Here is a 23,421-nt window from a genome sequence, read left to right as displayed (position 1 = left end):
GCCCTGGTCCAGGAAGATCCCACATGCCGCAGAGCAACTAAGCCTGTGTGCCACAACTACTAAGGCTGCGCTCTAGAGCCTCTGAGCCACAGCAACTAAAGCATGCACGCCTAGAGTCCGTGCTCCGCAACAAGAGAAGCCACTGCAATGAGAAGCCCACGCACTGCAACCAGGAGTAGCCCCGGCTTGCCACAACTAGAGAAAGCCTGTGTGCAGCAATGAAGACCCAACACAGCCAAAAATAAATAGATAAATAAATAAATAAATCTATTTAAAAAAAAAAAGATTGGGCAAGGGCAGATCCCGAAAAGCTTTGAATCTAAGTCCAGAATCTAAATTTCATTCTGTCTATAATGAAAAGTCAAAGATTTATGAGTAACGCAGTATGAGTTCATAATTATATACCCAAAACATTAATGTGCTACAACATGTAAAATAGACTAGAGAAATCTCTATTGTGCCAGTATTTAGAAACCTGCTGCTGTATTCAATGAGGTAGGTAAGAAGGAAGGTCTGAAGGGAAAAATACTAATGGAATTGAATCAATACAATTTGAAACTTGACGAAACATGGGAAAAAGGAAGTGCAGATGATTTAGGTTTCAAGCCTTAGCTGTGAACTGCGCTGAAGAAAAATGGCTCCCAGACTTCTCTACAAATCACTTATTCATCTTCCTGAATTCTAAACTATACTTTAACTTCTTTACTGGACTGAATAGTTTTTACCTGTGGCATGAAAACAAGTATCTTGCAAGAATATGGTAGAGTAACTAATAGATTCAAGAAATCTATAAGACTTGGGACTTCCCTGGTGGCACAGTGGTTGAGAACCCACCTGCTAATACAGAGGACCTGGGTTCGATCCCTGGTCCGGGAAAATCCCACATGCCGTGGAGTAACTAAGCCTGTGCGCCACAACTACTGAGCCCACGTACCACAACTACTGAAGCCTGCACACCCTAGAGCCTGTGCGCTGCAACTACTGAGCCCACGTGCCGCAACTACTGAAGCCCGTGCGCTCTACGGCCCGTGTGTTGTAACTACTGAGCCCGCGTGCTGCAACTACTGAAGCCCACACGCCTAGAGTCCATGTTCAGCAACGAGAAGCCACCGCAGTGAGAAGCCCGCGCACCACAAAGAGTAGACCTCACTCACCGCAACTAGAGAAAAGCCTGTGCGCAGCAATGAAGACCCAGCACAGCCAGAAATAAATAAAACAAAACAAAACAAAACAAAAGAAATCTAGAAGACTGTAAGTATGCTGAGCAGGAGAAGAGAATGATGCCTATTATATTTGATATAATATAACATGCTTATTAAAAGTAAGATTAAGGAAACCCGTAATCATCTGTTCATAAAATAGGAACCAGGATGCCTGTACTCACTGGTATATTCCCCAGTGTCTAAAACAGTACCCAGAATACTATTAGCACCCAATAAATAAATCTGTTGAATATATATGTGAATGAGGAAAGAAAAAGTTATTAAATTTTAAGAAATGTTCTCCACTGGCCTCAATGCTCTGAGGGCTTAATATTCTCTCCCACTCTTTGTCTCATTAAAATGGCCTTCTGTTGCTAACTCTACTTTTGAAAATATAAATAAACTGTAATATATTAATTTAGTAAAGGTATGATAACCACTTTAAGTAGTACTAAATTATTAACTACTGAAGGTCAAAACAAAAACCTAACATACCATCAGACACTGATATCTGAGATTTCACACAGATTTTTAGGTATCTCCCAAGCTCCATTTTGCAATTTTGGAATTTAAAGGCAAACACATTTGTTACTGGATGGGAAATGTGAATATGTTTCCTGGCAAAGTTTGTCATCTTACCAGGTCTTTCCTTCCCAGTGCCTTTTGACTCAGCAAATTTTTGTATCAAGCTTTCAACTGTAGTGTTAGCCATGTTATTTATAAATTCTTCATGGACCTATTAAAATGAAATAAAGATAAGTTTTTTTTCACTTTCCATAAATATTCTTACTGTATTTCAGACAAAACTTCCACAAAACAATTAAAATTCATTATACCAAAATATATATTTTTTGACCCAGAGCATTTGAGAACTTTGATTTGCCTAACATGCTCTGTTACCTCACTAACACTGTTAGTAGATCTATGGATACAAACCACTTTTTACATGAACCCCTTAACATATGGTCTCACAGCCTTAGAAGTCAAGGCAGTGTCCTGTTCCTATCTTTGAGTGTTTTAGGGACATAAATCTTACGATAAATAAAACTTATACAGCAATGAAAATAGTATTAGAAATTTAGTAACCAAGAATAATAGACTTCATCTTTCTCTACTATATTTCAATGCACCCCAAATGTCATCAAGGCACTTTTATATTTTTTGAAAATTTCTAAGCACAAGCTCTATAACTTACTGAAGTTGCTATTCTAAGTTTTAAAATAGTAAAACTTTGTAATAAAGAAATATTCAAAAATTGTTAACTTCAGAATTTTAACTCCATAATTAATTTAAATTATCATCCTTGATAGGATGGTAAAATCCAGGTTATTTTGTATTTAATACATGTAAATACATATTCTTTACCTGAAATAATTCAGTATCATGTTATGAGTTATGATTTTTAGAGTCAGAAGTGAACATAAAATTCTCATGAATCAGTTCAATAAAAGTAAAAACGTACCTGGCCTATTTGTAAATGAATTTCCTTTATAGCATTTGACAAGGATCCTATAATTTCTTTTATATGAATGAGATGAGTTTCTTCAATATCTTGAAATTTCTGGGTAGCGAATATAAAAAATTACACACACATAGCTATATTCTGAAATCAAAACACTTTTTAGAAGTCATCTTAATACAGCTAACCAAATTTATCAAGTTATCATTATTATTTAATATTTAACAATGCATCAAAAAATACAGCATCGAAAAAAAGTTAACTTTTTGTTACATCATTTCTCGGGCAAATATGACTTTTTCAGAATTAGAAGATACCACAAATTAAAATCTATAATCATGGTCAGAAAATTAGAAGGAGACCCAGAAGAGAATAGTGTCAAAAAACCAAGGGAGAGGGCTTCCCTGGTGGCGCAATGGTTGAGAGTCCGCCTGCCGATGCAGGGGACACGGGTTCGTGCCCCGGTCCGGGAAGATCCCACATGCCACAGAGCGGCTAGGCCCGTGAGCCACGGCCACTGAGCCTGCGCGTCCGGAGCCTGTGCTCCGCAACGGGAGAGGCCACAACAGTGAGAGGCCCACATACCGCAAAAAAAAAAAAAAAAAAAAACAAGGGAGAAGTATTTCAAAAACTGAAAAACAATTAGTTTGCAGAGCTAAAACTACAGTTTACTTCTTAAGACTTTACAATCTAGCCCATAGACTTTCAAAAAGGTCTAATTTTGAAATGTTAATACATAGTCTCCAAAAGAGACAGTCTATGGTCAAAGAAATCTGGGAAAGCCTGTATGTATATATACTCTGTCTCAGCAGTTCTCAACTGAAGGTAGAGATGATTCAGATGACCTGGAGAATGTTTTCAAACTATAAGGCAAATAGATCCTCCACAACTCCTTAGGCAATGGGCTGGAAAGAGGTAAGAATGTTGTTTGGAAAAAAAATCCCAGGTTATTCTGATATTTACTCCCTAGGAAGAAAACCACTGCTAGACTTGGCTTCACAATAAACGTATTAAAAACTGAAGTAACTGAGAAATACTAAAGTAACAAAACTTGTTTCACTCTGCTTAACCCGGTGTCTTCCAAATTTCTTTGACCATACAACCCTTTTTTTCTTCTTCTCTGAATATCTATTAATATCTCACAGAACAATAATATTCCTCAAAATAGGATTTGGGAAATGCTGAACTAGTCATTTTCAAACAAAAATACATTTGTCATTTCCAGTGCACAAACCTGATTACCCACTTTCTTGACAAATTACATCAGTTCTAAGGAGCAGGCCTAAATGTTTGCTATTTTCCCCTAATTTATCAAATTAAATTCCCTCACCCCATATTTAATGTCCAATTTTCTTCAGCACTGAGTTACGTGATCAGAAATCACTAAGCCAAATAATCATGTCTATATTTGTGTAAAGGGTCTGAACTTCTAAAAAAATCAATTATGGTGAAATTAGTTTTGGCAGTAATGCAACGAAGTCCAAAAACTTAAATGCATTTTATTCATGAGAAATGACAAGAGTTAAAATAGAGTGCTTGTCTTGACTAATTTTGACCAAGTCCAATGAGAATACCAATACTGCAAGATCCTGAATTACTCTTAAGAACTGAGGAACATTCAGGAGGAGCATGATCCTATTTTACGTTCATGTTATAAGAATTCACCCTCTGCTTAAATTTCTGCAATTTAATGAACAAGATATTTTCTCATAGACAGGTAGTCCCAAATCCAGGAAAGCTTGGTCAAACAGGCACTAATTTCAAATGGATGATCCCTAATTCCAAGGAAACTTGTGCCTTCTTCTCATTCTCTTGAAACACCTACATTGAATAAGTCAGATCCTCAATAATTTAGAAGTATCTTGAAGCATGAAGCCAAACAGGAACTAAAAGCAGGATTCAGCTACAATCTTGAAACTGTGCTTTATTTTTGGTGGGAGGACTGCTAAATATCAGAATTCCTCAAAATTAGTGACTACGAAATAAGCTCAGAGTTTATTCAGCAATGGGAATATAGTATCAAGTGTGTGAATATAAATGAATAAATCTTCTTGAACAAATCAGAGTTTTTCCTCCTTGCAATTTCATATTCACTGTGTTCCCATGTATTGTTATATTAGTTTTTTTTTAAAGTACAATTTTGTCAGCCATGAGAGATATAGAAAAGCACTCTAATACTAAAACTCCTTAATCTGAGGGTGTTGCTCAAGCAAATCTCAAATTTCCTTGAACTAGCCATCTAACTGTTCAAAGTAAACAAAATCTCCCTACCGTTTCAAGCTTTTTAAGTGTCATTAACCGACAGTGGTGAAAAGCATAAGCACAGAGTCACAATTTTAATCATGCTTATTCTCAACTCAAATGCAAAAACTTACATCACAAGTACTCCAAGTAAATTCTAACTTCTTTCACCCCAGGTAAATATATGTCCTGCCACCCAAATTTCATTCTCACTAGATTGACAGGCCCCTTCCCACTAGGATTAAGTCAACCCGCTTGGCCTGGAACAAAAGGAAAGTAGAGAAGCAAAAGAATTCTTTTCCCTTCTAAATAACCCAAAATAAAGTCTACTGTCTATTAAGAAACAAAAGTTAACCTGTCCTGCAGTTGTGCGTGTGTGACAGAGACAGAGAGACAAAGAGGGAACACGAAAGAGAACACATATACACATCAGCACAGTATACCATCATCTTTATTTAAAAGAACCATGGTTAAACATCTGCTCAAACAAATTAATGTTTCCATCTTGGAATTGGCAAGATAAACAGTTAAAATGCAAGTTGAAAAAATGTAATGAGGAAGCAGAAAGAGATAAGGAGAGGAAAAGATGAGTGCTGAAGATTCTTTGTAAGGTAATATATACAAACAAAAAACACTGACTCTAGGCTTCCCTGGTGGCGCAGTGGTTGAGAGTCCGCCTGCCGATGCAGGGGACACAGGTTCAGGCCCTGGTCCAGGAAGATCCCAGATGCCGCGGAGCGGCTGGGCCCGTGGGCCGTGGCCGCTGAGCCTGCGTGTCTAGAGCCTGTGCTCCGCAACGGGAGAGGCCACAACAGTGAGAGGCCCGCATGCCACAGAAAGAAAGAAAAAAAACACTGACTCTAACAAATTCTAATTTGTTTTTTCAAATTAAATAACTGAAAGGCAAACATTTTCACTGATAGAAACTAATCATTTTGATAGGAAATTAACAAATCAAGAATAACTGCCTTATAAATGAGTGTTCCTAATGATTTAAAAGATAAAAGAGAACTTGATGAAGTCTACAATGACCTCAGTTGCTATAGAAGTTGAAACTTTTTATCTCACTAGAGATGGAGCCTCATTTAACACAAGTAAACCCTTCTTGAAACATTATCATTTCCCAGCTGCCATGACATTCCATTTCCCAGTTTTCTTCCTTCTCTGGCTTCTCCTACTTGGGTTTCAGCATCTCTTCCTCTCCCAAACTGACAATGATGAACCTCTCAGAGCTTGGCCATTATTTCCCCACACTCTATCCAAAGGTGATGTCATTATGGCTGTGTGTACTGTCCAGCCCCTCTTTTATAAAGGCCCAATCCTTTATTCAAAACCTTTGGGACCAGTTGTTTTGGAATTTAAATATTTTGGATTTTTAAAAATAAAGATAACATGGTGTTACCATGTATCTCATAATACTACCAACAGGATCTGCAGTGGCATCTGTTTATCAAACACTAAAGGAAAACATGTATATTCAGTCTAAGTAGGATAAAGAGACTACAAATCAGCCTCACATTGGTTCAAGTTTTGCTGCCAAATGAGTTCCAGGAAAAAATTTTTGGTTTTCAGAGCTTTTGGAATTCAGAATTGTGGATAAGGGATGTGAATATTATGTCCAGGCAAGATTACTTACAGCCTCCAAAACTGCCCATTTGATGTCTCCACTTAGGTATATGCAGCTCAAAATTACATGTTCAAAACTGAGCATCTCATGCTCTTCCGACCCCTCAAACTAACCACTCTTCATCTAGCCTTTGTCATTCATCTCTATACACATAGGCTTACAAGCCAAAATCTGGAAGAGATCTTGAATCCCTTTAGAATTCTCCCATTCTCCCTACCCCTGTCATCTCCAAATGCATTCACTTGTCTCCTTCTCCAAGGCCACCACACTGACCCTCATCCTTCTCACTGGTCTATGATACTGCCTTCCAAATTGGACTGTTTTTTTTTTTTTTTTTTTTTTTTGCGGTACGCGGGCCTCTCACTGCTGAGGCCTCTTCCATTGCAGAGTACAGGCTCTGGACGCACAGGCTCAGCGGCCATGGCTCACAGGCCCAGCCGCTCCGCAGCATGTGGGATCTTCCCGGACCGGGGCACAAACCCGTGTCCCCTGCATCGGCAAGTGGACTCTCAACCACTGCGCCACCAGGGAAGCCCGAGACAGACTGTTTTTAACTGATTGTCTGTCTTCCCTTACTAAAATGGAAGTTCTATGAGAGCAGGGATTCTTGATGGTTTTGTTAACCACTATATCCTCAGCACTGAGTCATTTCCAGTTTTCTTCTTAAGTATAAGTCAATTTTAAAACCCATACATAATCATTACTGTCTTCATCATCTACCAATGTCCTCATTTTCTCCAATGCTCTTTAAACATTCTAGTCAATCTGAATAATCCCTTATGATATTGTAACTATTGATTCTTGGTCTTCAATCTCCAAAACAAGATGTATATTTTAAAAACAGCATTATTAAAACACTGAGATTGTGCATTTTAACATTTTCTAATACTAAAAAATTTTATGACAGAAAAATTGTATTATTTTTTATCACTAATATAATTTATTATAATTTATAAACAATAAACACAAATATCCTGTTTTAGATTTAAAGCCTTAAAAATACCAACCTGAGCTGTTTCTGTCATTTTCTGTTCAAAATCAGCTTTTGCTAATGCATATTTTTCCACATAGAGTTTATAGGTATCTGTAGCTTTCTTAGATTTAACAGCTGCCTGTAACAAAACAGAAACATTTTGAACTATACAAAATATTTTTTATTTCCTGATATAAGTTTATATGAAATAATAATTTAAGTGCATTTTAAGAAATGAGGCCTATGTTGAGTTCAAGATGACAAAAACTAATACCTTTTTTTCAAGCCCTCCTTAGTAGTATTTTTTGTTACAGTCACACAGTAATGTAGAAATTAAATGCTAATTCTCTTGTCTGATGGAACGTGCTTTAAAAAGTTAAAATACTCTCATTTTATAACCCAGAGTAAGATCACACAACCACAAAATAGTACAATGTTACTAAAAATTCAACAAACAAAACTGTGACAATACCCTCAGAATGTGCTTGACACTCCTTTACACGCCTATGAGTCTTCCTTCCCTCCACAACAGATATTCCATTTAATGTCTGATCAGTGGCTATAAAGCTAGCTCAAAAGTTGAAAAAAAAAATCAATTTTCCTTGAGGTTTCTCAGTTTCCATTGTGCTCCGGAAAATCTATAAATTTGTTTTTAATCATTGCCTATTTTTCAAGTAATTGTTACTGCATTATTATAGTTCTAATTTTATCAAAGTTACTTATTCAATAAAAACTTAATAATACGTTAAATATTAGGCAGTGACGAAAATGAATACAAATTATATAGGGATCTTTTCTTCAGGGACTTCATAGAAGAAGTATAACCCATATACATAAACAGCTAGAAATTGGTGGAAAGTAACAAAGAAGTAAAAACAAATTTTATGGAAGATGGACATTAAGGAAGAAGAAAAACTATGTGTCACCTGTAGGTTGGGGCAGACATGTGGCTATCAAGAAATTTGATTATTCTCAAAGGATTGATCAATTTGGATACAGGAAGTTTGAAGGGAAGGGGTGTTGAAGTAAATAAGAGTTTAAAGAAGATCAAAAAAAGAAAAGCTACAGGATTTCAAGATAAAAGATCTCCACTTTCTTGATGAGGTAAGAGGGGGTCTGCTACGAGTGAAGAAGAGTAGTGTAGGGTTGGGAACTTCAGGAGAATAAAGAGTTTCAAACCATGGTTGTGGAGGATGCAACTGGTAATAACTACAGGAGTAAAAGTCTTGCAAAGAGCCACTGAGGGCTAAGCTGCAAAACTTGGAATTTGTGCAGAGCCAATCAGAGCCAGTAGGTAATTATCTCCAGCTATGTTCAGGAGTCTAAGAATAAGTATTAGAAACAGAAAGTTGGGTTTACCTGGAGGTTTGGGGTTGGCAAGAGATGCATACAGTCTTATTCTCTAAAAAGGCAACTCTGTACTCTCTCTAAAATATAATTGCATATATTATATTAAACATATATGCTTTATGCTTGTGGGCCTTCTTAAATAAATACAGGATGCCACTTTATCTTGTAGTGTATCAGAACGGTATCTTGTATCAGAACTGGTTTCGGATCCAAAAGAAACTGGATTCAACTTCTAGCTCTACCATTTACTACCCAGTTGACTTTGAGTTTTATACAGTTCTCTCATTCCTAAAATGGAAATACCACATATTTTTTTTAGAGCTTTGGCACAGATGAAATGTAATTTATGTAAATGCTTGGGACAGGGACTACAAAATAAATAGTATCTACTATTAAACATCAACAGGAACATACATCATTATATTCTGGTGTTACATTTTGCTGTTATTATATCTAAGAGTTGTTCTAAGCTCTACCCCTAGAGTAAGTGTCTAAAACCTACAGTGATTTTCTAGTTTGCTCCTATGGACCTTTTTTAAACTCTCTTCCCATTGTCTAGCCATATGACATTATTTTATGCTACCGTTAATATACTTCCTCTAACATCCTTGCCCTTTCAAACAGTTAACAATTAGATGAGATGGATATTTAGAGTTTACAAACTACCTTCACGGGAAGTCCAGATAACCAAGTTTGCTAGAATTTATTTTAAAAACAATTTTAATGCCATGGTTATCTGGGTTTCCTTTTGGATTTTGTTATGCCAAGAGTCTTGGAAGAAGAGAATTTCTTCCAGCTACCTAAATTTTCAGTCTATACAAGAGTAACAAGCAACCCACAGTCCATGGAGTGATTTTTAATGACACAGTCTAGCAAAATGATATATTCCCACTGGGAGCCCCTTCTTTGCTTCTTCTTCATCCTAACACTACTCTTTTTTCTCTGCTGCCTATTAAGTTATTGCCTTATAATTTATGTGTTGGCTACTGATAAATACATGAGCTGTGATCACTCCTAGAAGTATTTGAAATTTGAAAGGAAATTCATAAACAATGGAAAAGTCCCTCAAAATATAACTATAATGATTGTGTCCATACTTTTTTAAGTAATTTATTCCATTACAGGTTCTACACAAAATAAGACACCTCCCTTTCTAAACTTACCATTAAAACCTTTCTCTAGTAGCCTCTTGTTCTGTACTATTCAATAAGTCTTAGCTCCTCAAAAAGAAGGAAGCTTCTTGAAGACAGAGGGGATAATATGTACTCAGCCTTTAAGAACCTTATAACATCTAGCATGATGACAGGCACATGGTAGAAACTAAAACACTTATTTACTATGGCATACAAATTCATAATCCAACAATCAGAAAATATGTGAATGAACCATTTAAAAGGGGAAGAATTGAGTCTATAGCCTATATTTAAAGTAAACTCTTAATTTTTATTATATTAATAAACAGGAAAAGTTCAAATAATATTTTGCTATAATGATTATTTTTCCTAGTAGACACATATGTTGCACTGTAGACAATATAATGGTTTCTCACTTACAAAAAAAGAAAGAAGATACCCTTTATAAGTTCTAATATATTTTTTACATCAGCTTTCACTCTTCAAAGGTAAACATCATATGTCAGAATAAGGAAATTACATACCAACTTAAAGAAGCATCTTAGAAAACTGGCAAAAGCAGTACTTAGTAATGAATACATTTTTTAAAAGAGTTTATTGATTAACAAGGTATTTTAAGTAATGACAAAAAAATTTAAAGAAAACTAAGGGTATCCTATAAAAGAATATAGAGGCCACTTTAGAATGTAATCGTATTCTGGACTCCCCTGGTGGCAGAGCAGTTAAGAATCCGCCTGCCAATGCAGGAGACATGGGTTCGAGCCCTGGTCCAGGAAGATCCCACATGCCGCGGAGCAACTAAGCCCGTGCGCCACAACTACTGAGCCTGCGCTCTAGAGTCCACGAGCCACAACTACTGAGCCTGCGTGCTGCAACTACTGAAGCCCACGAGCCTAGAGCCCGTGCTCCCCAACAAGAGAAGCCACTGCAATGAGAAGCCCGCGCACCGCAACGAAGAGTAGACCCCGCTCGCTGCAAACAGAGAAAGCCCGTGCACGGCAACAAAGACCCAACGCAGCCAAAAATTAAATTAAAAAATGAATTTATTTATTTTTTAAAAGAATGTAATTGTGGGCTTCCCTGGTAGCGCAGTGGTTGAGGGTCCGCCTGCTGATGCAGGGGTGACGGGTTCGTGCCCCGGTCTGGGAGGATCCCACATGCCGCGGAGCAGCTGGACCCGTGAGCCATGGCCGCTGGGCCTGTGCGTCCAGAGCCTGTGCTCCGCAACGGGAGAGGCCACAACAGTGAGAGGCCCGTGTACCGGAAAAAAAAAAAAAAAAAAAAAAAAGAATGTAATCTTATTGGGAATATATATATTTTTTGAAAGCAAGAAACATCTCTCATAGGAAATGACTATACAGCAACACTCAGTTAAGTCAAAATGACTTTCTAAATAGTATCTTTGCTTAGTAAAACTGTAAATTCTTAGGGTAGACTCATTGAAACTAAATGTCCCAGTAGGAACAAACTTGACCACTTTTGTAAAGTGATTATTAAAAGGGATGTTGGAGCATAGCAACTTATGCTTTAAAAGCAATAGCTACATTTCTTCTCATAAACAAAAGATTGGCCTTAATAGATTACCTACTGATAATGAAATAAATCCTATATTTTATTCATTTCCTTAGCATTATAAATAAGTTTACTGATGTACTACCAGAAATATTTCTGTTTAAGTGTCTATAATTTTTATAGTAAACTCCTATGAATTAAATATATACATATAAAATAAGTACTTTGTCATAGTCCACAAATATGAGTAACTTCTAAATGGTGCTTTATAAAAATAAGGGTTTGTGAATGAAGATGAGAAGCATACTATGTCATAATAGCCAATAAGTGTTTATGTTTTCAAGTTCACCAAAGGAAAAACAGTTCAAAGATCTATGTCTTAAAAAAATCTACATTCATGTTAATAAAGAGCTTATTTATTACAGGCCAAAATAAATTTACTTAGGCTTGGATTTGAATATATATAAATCAGAGACCCATTAACACATCTAGTATCACAAGCAAAGATATCACCTCTGAGCAGAACAATTTAAAAAAAGTACCCCTTCCTCTTCTTTTCTTTCTGCTGATTTAGAAGATTTAGACTATACTTCTATTCTCTCAGTAGTTATGCTTAATGTTCATGCTTGACTACTACTAATTCTAATATACCATTAATTGTAACACACACCATTATCTTGTGTACCACTAAAACAGAAAAATACTGTCAAACCATGAAATAATGCTTTCTTATCACTTAAAATTTTTATTTTAGATTTATTAAAAGAGCTCTTCTAGACTTACTTAGAAGTAGATTTTTACTCTTGTGTGATACAGAATTAAAAGGAAAGCAAAATGAACTTTCGAGATATTCCTGAATCTTTTTTCACAGTCAGGTTCTGACCCTTCTCAGTTACTTCCAATTCAGGGACTGCTGAGGTCTGTTTTTTTCCCCACATAGTGTTATCTTCAATGTCACCAAAAGCATTACTGACAGAGCATTTCTTAAAAGTGTTCCACTATCATCTCCAGGTTTTCTTCCAAACATTGGTGCTCACATTTTCTTGATCTTACCAGGTCTCAACAAAAGGTTTTCAGACAACAGTCAGAACTAATCCTTCCTCAATGCTCTTAAAGTGGTCTGTTAATTGAAACATCAACGTGTTGCAGTTGTCCAATCATGCCACCAGGTATATAACAACCAAGTTCACAGAGGCAGTGAAACTACACCACAAATGCCACCATGCCAACAGTGATTATATGATACTATCATTTGACGATGCACTCTGATTTCAGAGATGTGAGGAAAAAGATATACCCGGTAACTTTTAATATTCTCTTTTTCTCTGGTGGCTCGTTCTGAATTTATCTTTATTTAACCTGCTTAATACCAGAATGTACTTTTGATCTAAGAACTCTTGAGTTTTTTTAATTCTGAAATATTCTGATCTGTTAACTCTTCAAATATTACCTGTCTACCATCCTCTCCATTTTTTTTCTTCTGAAATCCATATCAGATGAATGTTGGTAACCTTTATTCTCTGTACTATGTTATGGGTGAGTGCCCAAATTCAATCTTTCACTATATTAGCTCTAAAGTTTGTCTTCTCTGTTGCTTTTTTTAAAATTTCAATAACCATATATTTCATTGCCAAATTTTCTAGTTAGCTGTTTTCCCATCTACTAGATCTTATTTCATTCTCTCTCTTAATTTCTTTAATATAAATTTATATTCATTTGCATATCTGAACATCCTCAACATACACGAACATTTCTGATCATCTATTTTATAAATCTAAATTTTATTTGGAGTGAATTCTTATTCTAATTGTTAAATTTATTGCCATCTGTCTTAGCAGAGGTATCCCCTGCTTTTCAAAAGTTTGTCTTACAAGTTTGTTTACTTTGCTTTTACAAAAGAATTATATTAGTTCCTGTTATCACGAACTGAAAAACATTCAAAGAGGATTTTCACTTTTACAAAAACAGGTGAAAAGAAAAATAGCATTCAGCGTTTGTTTTGCAGGAGTCATTACAGAGGCAGCGCACACCCTGAGAAGCAGTGAGAGTGGCACCACCAAGCTCCTTCCCACGATCTACACTCAGCATCGGTCTCCAAAGCTTTGAACTGTGTCTGTAAGCATCTGTGCTTTATCTCAATTTATTTTGTGCGTGCATTAGCAAGATGTGTTCTAAGGTACTTGCTTCTCTGCTTACGCCATTTTGGCTTATGAAAGGTTTCATAGGAACACTCTACTGTTGTATAGCAGGGAAAGCTATATTAGCTATATTAGATTTCTTAAGATGTTATTTTGTTCATTTCAGGTGGGAGGTTTCTTGTTTTTTCCCCTCTCTCTTCTCTCTCTCCCTCCACCAGTGATGCTGGAAAACTCTATGGAATACAAGGTAAACACCACCTCCTAGAATTGTGTTATATTTTATCATTTATGCTCACCCATCCCCATTTAGCAGTTTCAGGTTATCTCCTGCCAGCCCTCCAAGGTCCCAATTTAGTATCAGTCTTATAAAGGTAGCTTTTTTTTTTTTTTTTTGCGGTATGCGGGCCTCTCACTGTTGTGGCCTCCCCCGTTGCAGAGCACAGGCTCCGGACGCGCAGGCTCCGGACGCGCAGGCTCAGCGGCCATGGCTCACGGGCCCAGCCGCTCCGCGGCATATGGGATCCTCCCAGACCGGGGCACGAACCCATATCCCCTGCATCGGCAGGCGGACTCTCAACCACTTGCGCCACCAGGGAGGCCCTAAAGGTAGCTTTTAATTAATTCCCTGGAAGAATATAGGGGATATGATCGAAACAGTCATGAACTGGTTCCTTGGCCTGACTGCCAGTCAGAACTGCATCCTTAAGCCCCAACTTCCAATAATGCTTTAGCCCTTCAGCAGCTCAACAGTCTTTTTTCACTACTTATAGTTTCACCGTGAGTGGGGTTCCTTGGGCTTCATCTCAAGTGGGGAATATTTAGTCCCCTTTACCACACAAGAGTTAAATTCCACTGCCTAACTTAGGACTTTGGGTCCAACAACCCTGCATAATCAATCTCTACATGCCCTTTTGAGTTTCTGTTCCATTTCTGGTTCATTATGAAGATAATATTCTTCTTTTTGGAGCATGTTATTTTGCTTTATTTTCCCTTTTTATATTTTATTCTCAACTGCTATGCCTGGAATGAAGAGCGTTTTAAAATCATGAACTTACTGTGCCTCATTTTTTACCCCCTCCCAATTTTTATTTATTGCCCAAAACACTAAAGGAAACATATTACCCCAAATTCCATCGACTGTTTTGATTTTTCCAGATGCTCTTCTAGTTTTTGCCCATGTATATACACTTTTATAATTATTATAATTGCAACATAATTACAGTTTTTTTTTTACTGGCTATTTCAAATATTCTACAAAGCTTTCAAAATTATCACTCCCTATGGCTGATTCCTAAATGATATATACCACATCAAACAAGTGGATGGTTAAACTGTTTTGAAAGGGGAAAAAAATCTACTTTCAATCAAAATGAGAGTGAGGGAAAGGGTTGTGGTTTACCACAATACTACATACATGGGCTCAAAGTCAGCAATAAATCACCCACAACATATATTTAAAGTTTATCTCAAGTAACTATTGCCTTGCTATATCTACCAAAGTCTTGCTTCAAAAAAAATTTTACCTCATTATTAAATCTTACACCAAGCAGCATCTCATCAATTATCTTATAAAAATATCCTGCAAATGTGTCACCGATATAAAGAAATCATTCCTTTTTATGTATTTGCTAATCTATCTACCATATACAACATATTTTGTAAACCTACTTCTGTTTCACTTAGGTGAATCACTAACACTCAGAGGCACAGTGACTTCATCTTTAATATGAGATCATTCTTGAGTGTTTAAAGATTAAATGCAGTCTTGTATTTGAAAATGCTTTGAAACCACAGAGGTAATATTTTTATTACAATTACCTTTTCTATTTCTCTTTGTGTAGCTCCTTCCTTTTTCAAACGTTCCTGTTCTACACATTTGGCATTGTAATTTTCCTTGGATTTCTGGAGGGCCTGAGTTATGCTCTGAATGGTTTGAACAGCTTCCAGAGTTCCTGCAACTTCTTCTTTAGTCTGTTTGGTATGAAATGATTCATCAAAATGCAGAACTACAAAGCATTCAATATCTGATCAATCAATCCTTTAACAAAACTGATACCTTTTTATGCGATTTTACTTGTTCTTCTCCATACTTCTGAACTTCTTTTATTAATTCTTGTAATTTTCTAACAAGATCCAAGTGACAATTTGCTAATTTCTCTGTAGATGTTTTGAACACATCCCACACTGGTGCAAATGTTCTAAAGCAAAGAAAACATGGGAATAATTTACTAACAGGAAAAAAAAGTTTAAGGCTCCAAAATAGAACCAATGGAAATAATGTTATATTCAGTAATTTTAATTAGTCAAAAGATGAGATTAAACTAAATCACAAATTAAACGACTGACAGCCTGACCTTGATTTTTTTTTAATCCTTGGTTAATTACTTAAAATATTTTTATACCTCAGATACAGAGAAATGAGTTAACTCATATCACAGGTCTGGCCATGACCCTCCCTTAATTATAACGTGTCATTTTCTGAGTTGATCTGGTTATTTAGGTTTGTATCAGAAGCCTTTCTAATCACTGTCTACTGTTTAAAACTAACTTATTATCAAATCTAAATTTTAGACTCTTCAGTGCTCCATTTAAAATGCTTCATCAAAAATAAAAGCTCCTGCAAATTCCCTGGCAGTCCAGTGGTTAGGACTCCGTGCTTCCAATGCAGGGTCACAGGTTTGATCCCTGGTCGGGGAACTAAGATCCCTCGTGCCTGCAGTGCGGCCAAAAAAAAAACAAATAAATAAAATTAAGAAAATAAAAGCTCCTCTGAATTTAAACATGCAGAAGTCAAATTTGCACATGATTTTTTAAGTGCCTTCATGATTAAAATTTATTTAAGAATTATTTTAAAACTGTTATCTGAAACTTTGTTTCAGATTTTACCCGTGTACTTCAACAAACACTAAGAGAGTCCCTTTTCTACTACACTTGGCATAGGACGTATGACATACTTTCCTACCACTTCTTCTCAACATTGAGAATTTAATATTTTCAACAGGTTCAAGTACTTCCAAGAGTTACTACATTATAATATTTTGAATAATACTTAGGATGTCAAAGGTTAGTTTAAACTAATTTGGTCAGTAGGGAATGATATAAGAAAAATTTTATCCTATGCTTTCCTCAGGTACTTCCTCAGAGATTTTCAACAGCACTTGCTTTGCTCTATGATAAAACAAAAACAAATAGCAACAATGATTACTAATGCAAGAGGGTAGGGAAAGAAATTACTTATCCTAATATGTACTCTGTGCCAATTACTGCATTTCCTACCCAGTAGGAAAGCTAACTGACAACAATCATTTTAAGCAATAACAAAAAGTTCAAAGAGAATAATTAAAATACTTAAATAGGACTGTTCTGATTAGATCTTTACCTCACACTTTTAAATCTAATCAGCACTAAATGTGGCAAGCAGTTAGATGGAAAATTTTGAGAGAAAAAAGGACACCTGAAAAGTATCCACTCACTACAGCACCAAAATACATGTACATCACTTCAGGTAAACCTGATACATGATAGTCTAGACTTTACAAAACAGGTAAGATGAGAGTGTCCCTTTACTTTACCCAAGGATTATTTACACTGAAAGGAGGTTCAGCATAAGATTTCTTTAAATACAGGTTTCTTTAAGGAATTTCAAGTATCATTCCATTTTTTAAAGTTTGACATACACAACTTTTTTCTGGTCAGGTAATACAAGTTAATGTACAATGAGCACTAAGAAAGGAAATTGACCAATCCAAAATATGTCTAAACGCAACTAAATACAGAAAGATAAAATTTAATTCTTGCCTAAATATGCATCAGTAAACAAAAACATTAATATTTAAAATCTTTATAATCTTAAGTAACAACACTAACACAAAAAATAAAATATCACCTATTATTCATGAAAGGCACATATTCCAAAGACAGAAATGTTTTCAGTAACTTTATTAGAAAACACATGTTTTTTTCTACCTCCCACCTGGTAACTAAAAATAAGAATTTCCCATATTAAAACTATGGCCTCATACTGAGTGAAGTAAGTCAGACACAGAAAGACAAATATCATATGATATTGCTTATATGTGTAATCTAAAAAAAAAGGGGGGGTACAAATGAACTTATTTACAAAACAGAAATGGGGTCACAGATGTAGAAAACAAACTTACGGTTCCCAAGGGATGGGGGGGAGGGATAAATTGGGAGACTGGGACTGACATATACACTCGACTATATATAAAACAGATAACTAACAATAGCAACTAACAACTAAGCTAACAACTAAACTAACAACTAACAACTAACAATAGCAACTAACAACTAAGAATAGCACAGGGAACTCTACTCACTACTTTGTAACGGCCTACATGGGAAAAGAATCTTAAAAAAAAACAAAAAAAACAGAAGTAGAGTCACAGATGTAGAAAACAAACTTATGGTTACCAGGGGATGGGGTGAGAGGGGGAGAACTGGGAGATTGGGATCGACGTATACATACTAGTATATCTAAAATAGATAACTAATAAGAACCTATTGTATAGCACAGGGAACTCTACTCAATACTCTGTAATGGCATACTTGGGAAAAGAATCTAAAAAAAGAGTGGATATTTGTATATGTATAACTGACTCACTTTGCTGTACACTTGAAACTAATATAACATTGTAAATCAACTCTATTCTAATAAAAAGTTTTTAAAAATAATAAATATTTCTACAGTATCATACTGGAAACCTAAAAGAATGAGTATATGAAAGAAAAATAAATTATTTGTTAAAAAAAAACAACCCATGGTCAATTGGTTAAAGCTAGCTTCTGTTATTCCAGTTACTTTCTGGCCCTTCTACTGAGGTCAATAAGGAAGAAATTATGTTTTCGAAGAGGCGCATCTACATGGAGGAGTTAGAAACAGGAGGCTGCCAGAAAAGTGAGGAGAGATATGTAAAAAAGAAGGAAGAATGAAGTTGTATTGTGTAGTTTAATAAAGGGAAAAAAGTAAGTTTCATTTTCTTTGTGTTAACTGATTCAGCAAATTCAATTATACTTTCTATCAAGTCGAGAATATATTCACATACAGACGCATTTTGAATAAACACATTGTATATTATTATATTTATGAACTATTTTATCCTTAACGGGAACCTACTATTCTCATAAACTTGCCTAAATCAACATTGAAAGAGTTCTTCAAAGAAATTAACTCACCCAAGTTGTGAATAATTGCTTGCAGATTTTGCTAGTTTTGTCATTGACCTGGAGTACGCCTCTTCTATTGTAGCTCTGTTAAATCAAATTTCCATATTATAATAGCTCTTGTTTAATGACCAAACACATAGCAAAATTATTAAAATACAGTCACAACTGTAGAAACAAAAAGATAACTCAAAATAGATGTTAAAAATAAGTAGGTATGTGGTCATGAATTTCTGGCTTATCTTTAAATGTCCTTTGTGCACATCTACTTAAAGAACTAGTCTGGTATAGAACTAAAATAATGTATTGATATACCACCAAAAAACCTTTAGTGAAGTCACTCCTCTTCTTACCTTTAGTATCAATGGTTATCGGAACAGGATGTACAAAAGTACTGTTTCTTGCATTCTCTCTATATACAAACTGATTCAGTATGAAAGTCATTTGTGTTTAATATTTCCTTGGTGTAGTTAATATAGTTTTATTATTCTTTAACATTGTGAATTCATTATTATGCACATTTAATGGAACAAGAGATTGAGGACAGTCATTTGCACAAAACTAAGTATGAAAAAAAAAACTAAGTATGAATTATTAGCAAGTCTGAGATCCTGAACTTCAGTACTTAATCTAGTCTGCGATTAGATCTAAAACACTAACAAGTATTTCACACTAGGATACTGTGCTTTATATAACTGCTATTCAGCATACAGAATTTTAGGCTAAAAAAATTAAACCATTAAATATAGAATAGAAAAAATTTTCCTAGAGGCACATAACTTACAAATGAAAAATATGACGTTGTCTTGGCCTTCACAACACTACAAAAATTAAGTTCTATCTTACCTCTCCCATAATTACCCTGTCCCTTCTCAATCTGTGCTACCCTTAACAAAGAAACAGTCTACAACCACCACTGCCTTCCAGTTACTTTGATAGCTTCAACTAACATTCTGAGATCAACAAATCCAGATCTCCACCCTGCTCTTGAAGCAAATCGTCTGTTTAATAACTAAATGCCTCAAGCATAACTCTAGCTAGACATCTTAATCATCTCAAGCTCAGAATATCCAAACTAAGCTTATCTCCAGACTCTTCCCCAGCCCCACAAAAGCTAGTGCTTTAACAAAAAGCAACTATTAACAGTAACTGCCTCTCACTGAGGGCACTGTGATTTTTTTCTGCTCCTTTAAACTTTCGTGTGTCTTTTTAATATACTATATTACAAGGGTAGTACTTTGATACTTTTTAGAAAGTTAATACAGAAATAGTATCTCAATGAATAACTTTAACAGCAAAGAAAAAATGGTTCATTTCCAGTACTAGTAAATTGATCCAAAAACCTTCCAATGAGAAAATGAGAAAAAGCTGGAGAGGTGGTGGGTGTGCCTAAAAGGCATCAGAGAACTAAAGAGGCAGTTAAGAATCAGCAGGCCAAGACCCAAGAGAAGGCTATCCAGAGAAGAGAGACAGAGAGGTAGGGCAGCTTTCCCCTTGGGGCATCTACAAGCGGCAGCTGATCCTGAGAAGCGGAGCAAAGCCTCACAAGGTAAGGGAGACAAAACTAGCTTCAGACTTGCCAGAGGTGGGAAGCATGGAAAATCCCATACCCTTTAAACTGAGACTCAAAGAGTAACGATACAAGGAGTTAAGGATGAACCGTAAGTAGGCAAGCTCTCAAAGGGACTGCAAATATTATATTTTCAAACTGATATTGGATCCTGCATGGTTGTCTTATATACGTTCGTACAACCACCAGGTACATAAGGAAACAAGACAAGATGAACCACCAGAGGAAGCAAATTTAACAATGTTCCACATGCTAAGATTATAAAGCTTAGACTTTATGAGTTTATGCATTATGTTCAAGGAGCCAGTCAATTAAATCAAGAATTTCACTAGAGAGCTAGAAATCATTTTTCAAAAGTGAGGGAAAGCACAGCAAATTTGAAAAAGATATAAATTCTATATCTGAAAAATACAATAACCAAAATTAGTATCTCAATGGATGCAGTTTAACTGTAGATTCAATACACTGTAGTGAGACATAAACTAGAGAGAGGTGAGAAGATCTACTCTGGATTAAAGCTCAGTGAAACATAAACTAACAGAACATGGTAAATCAACTATATTCCAATAAAAATTAATTAAAAAAAGAAAAAAAGCTCAGTGAAACAAAAGAATGGAAAACAGAGAAGAGAAATAAAAGACAAAGGACAGCAAAAAGGTCTAACATATGTGTAAAGAAAGTAAGAATGGGTCAGAAGAAATATATATTTGCAGAGATAATGACAGAGAATTTTCCAAAACTGACCACAGATATCAAACGACAGGTTCAAATAGCCCAACAAACCCTAAGAGGATAAATAAAAAGGTATGTACATCTAGTCACATCATAGTAAAACTGCTGAAAGTCAAAGACAAAAGGAAAATCTTAAAAGCAGCTAAACCTTTCCCACCATCAAACGTTACCTTCAAAGGAACAATAATTAGCCTGATAGCTAACGTCTCAACAGTAGATAATGCAATGGTCTTCAAAGAATTGTTTTTTAATCTAGTAAAATGCAAAACTATAAAACTCCTAGAAAATAACATAGGAGAAAACTTAGATGACCTTGGATATGGTGATGTCTTTTTACATAGAACACTATAGACATGACCTATGAAAGAACTCATTGATAAGCTGGACTTCATTAAAATTAAAAACTTCTGCTCTGTGAAAGATGATGTCAAGAAAATAAGAGGACAAGCCACAGACTGGAAGAAATTATTTGCAAAAGACAAAAGAGAAAAAGAAATGTTATCCCAAATATACACAGAACTCTTAAAACTCAACAATAAGAAAACAAACAACCTGATTTTAAAATGGGCCAAAAACTCTGACACCTCGCCAAAATCGATATACAGATGACAGATAAGCATATGAAAAGATGCTCCACATCATATGTCATCAGGGAAATGTAAATTAAAACAAGATACCACTACATACCTATTAGAATGGCCCAAGTCTGGAACACTGACAACACCAAATACCAGCAAGGAGTGGAGCAACAGAAATTCTCATTCATTGCTGGTGAGAATGCAAAGTGATACAGCCACTTTGGAAGACAGTTTGGCAGTTTCTTACAAAACTAAACTTATTCGTACCCTACAATCTAGGAATTGTGTTCTTTCCTATATACTCAGAGGAGTTGAAAACTTACGTTCACACAAAAACACGCACAAGTATGTTTATAGCTTTATTCATAATTGCCAAAACTCAAAAGCAACCAAGATGTCCTTCAGTAGATGAATGGATAGATGATGGATAAATAATTCATATCCAGACAATAGAATATTATTCAGCATATTACTAAGTGAAAGAAGCCAACCTGAAAATGCTATTACACACTGTATGATTCCAACTACGGCTGACCTTTGAATAACATGGGTTTGAACTGTGCGGGTCCACTTATACACAGATTTTTTTTCAACAAATACATACTATAGTACTAAATGGTCCACAGTTGGTTGAATCCACGGATATAGAACTGCAGATATGAAATGCCCACTGTAAAGTTATATACAGATATTCGACTGCACAGAGGGTTGGCACCCCTAACCCCTGTGCTATTTAAGAGTCAACTACATATGACATTCTGGAAAAGGCAAAACTATGGAGACATTAAAACAGAGCACAGGCGATTCAGGGCAGTGAAAATACTCTGCAAAATATTATAATGATGGATATATGTCATCATACGTTTGACTAACCCATACAATGTATAACACCAAGAGGGAACCCCAAGGTAAACGATGGATTTTGGGTGATTAGGATGTATCAATGCAGGTTCATCCTTGGTTAAAAAAAAAAAGGTACCATTCTGGTGAGTAATGTTGATAATGGGGGAGGCTATGCATGTCTGGGGGCAGGGGACATATGGAAGATCTCTGTACCTTCCTCTCAATTTTGTTGTAAACCTAAAACTGCTCCAAAAAAATGACTTAAAAAAAAACCTACCAACTAGTATTCCATACCCAGCAAAAATATAAATGAAAGTAAACCCCTAATAAAATAACAGATCTAAGTGATGAGCATCAATGGCTAACATCACAAAAGAGATATAACCAGATATTATACACCTCTGATGGAAGTACACACCACCGCCAATGAAGTATTCCTGTCAAAATATTGAACTGAATTTGATCTAGTTGCTACATTCAAATATATAAGAAATATAGGAGTAAAGGAAAATGTTAAATAAAACAATGAATATGCAATTAGCATATTCCAGGATTTGGGACCCTCTATAGAACAAATAATTTGGTTTCTTAAACAAAAAAAAAAAGTAAGGAAGGAGTGAGGAGAACTACAGATTAAGAGACTCAAAAATCACATCAATCAAACATAGTGTATAACTCTTGCTAGGATCTTGATTACAGGAAATCAATTATGTGTATCGTTGTGTGTATATGGCAATCGAGAAAAAGAGAGCACTGACTGGATATCTGGTGATATTAGGAATTAATACTACATTTTTAGATAAGGTAACATACTGTAGTTATGTTTTTTAAACAGCCCTTATCTTTCACAGACACAAATGAAATGCTAATGGATGAAAT

At 35.6% G+C, this 23,421-nt stretch overlaps 1 protein-coding gene across 2 annotated transcripts in view; it reads right to left on the bottom strand.

The window, feature by feature from the left end:
* FCHO2 (FCH and mu domain containing endocytic adaptor 2) overlaps positions 1 to 23,421 on the bottom strand; it is a 115,121-nt gene that overhangs the window by 65,940 nt on the left and 25,760 nt on the right. For both annotated transcript variants that reach the window (XM_060093033.1, XM_060093032.1), the window contains exons 3-8: positions 18,832 to 18,906; positions 15,692 to 15,833; positions 15,454 to 15,606; positions 7,537 to 7,641; positions 2,665 to 2,763; positions 1,842 to 1,938 (exon numbers count right to left, since the gene is read on the bottom strand). In XM_060093033.1, coding sequence (XP_059949016.1) covers positions 1,842 to 1,938; positions 2,665 to 2,763; positions 7,537 to 7,641; positions 15,454 to 15,606; positions 15,692 to 15,833; positions 18,832 to 18,906 — 671 coding nt within the window. The remainder of the gene's footprint in view (positions 1 to 1,841; positions 1,939 to 2,664; positions 2,764 to 7,536; positions 7,642 to 15,453; positions 15,607 to 15,691; positions 15,834 to 18,831; positions 18,907 to 23,421) is intronic.

The sequence above is a fragment of the Mesoplodon densirostris genome, chromosome 3 (assembly GCF_025265405.1).
Source record: "Mesoplodon densirostris isolate mMesDen1 chromosome 3, mMesDen1 primary haplotype, whole genome shotgun sequence".
In the NCBI taxonomy this organism is placed as follows: domain Eukaryota; kingdom Metazoa; phylum Chordata; class Mammalia; order Artiodactyla; family Ziphiidae; genus Mesoplodon; species Mesoplodon densirostris.
The sequence above is the reverse complement of the archived record's forward strand: the minus strand, read 5'-3'. Positions and strand labels throughout refer to the sequence as shown.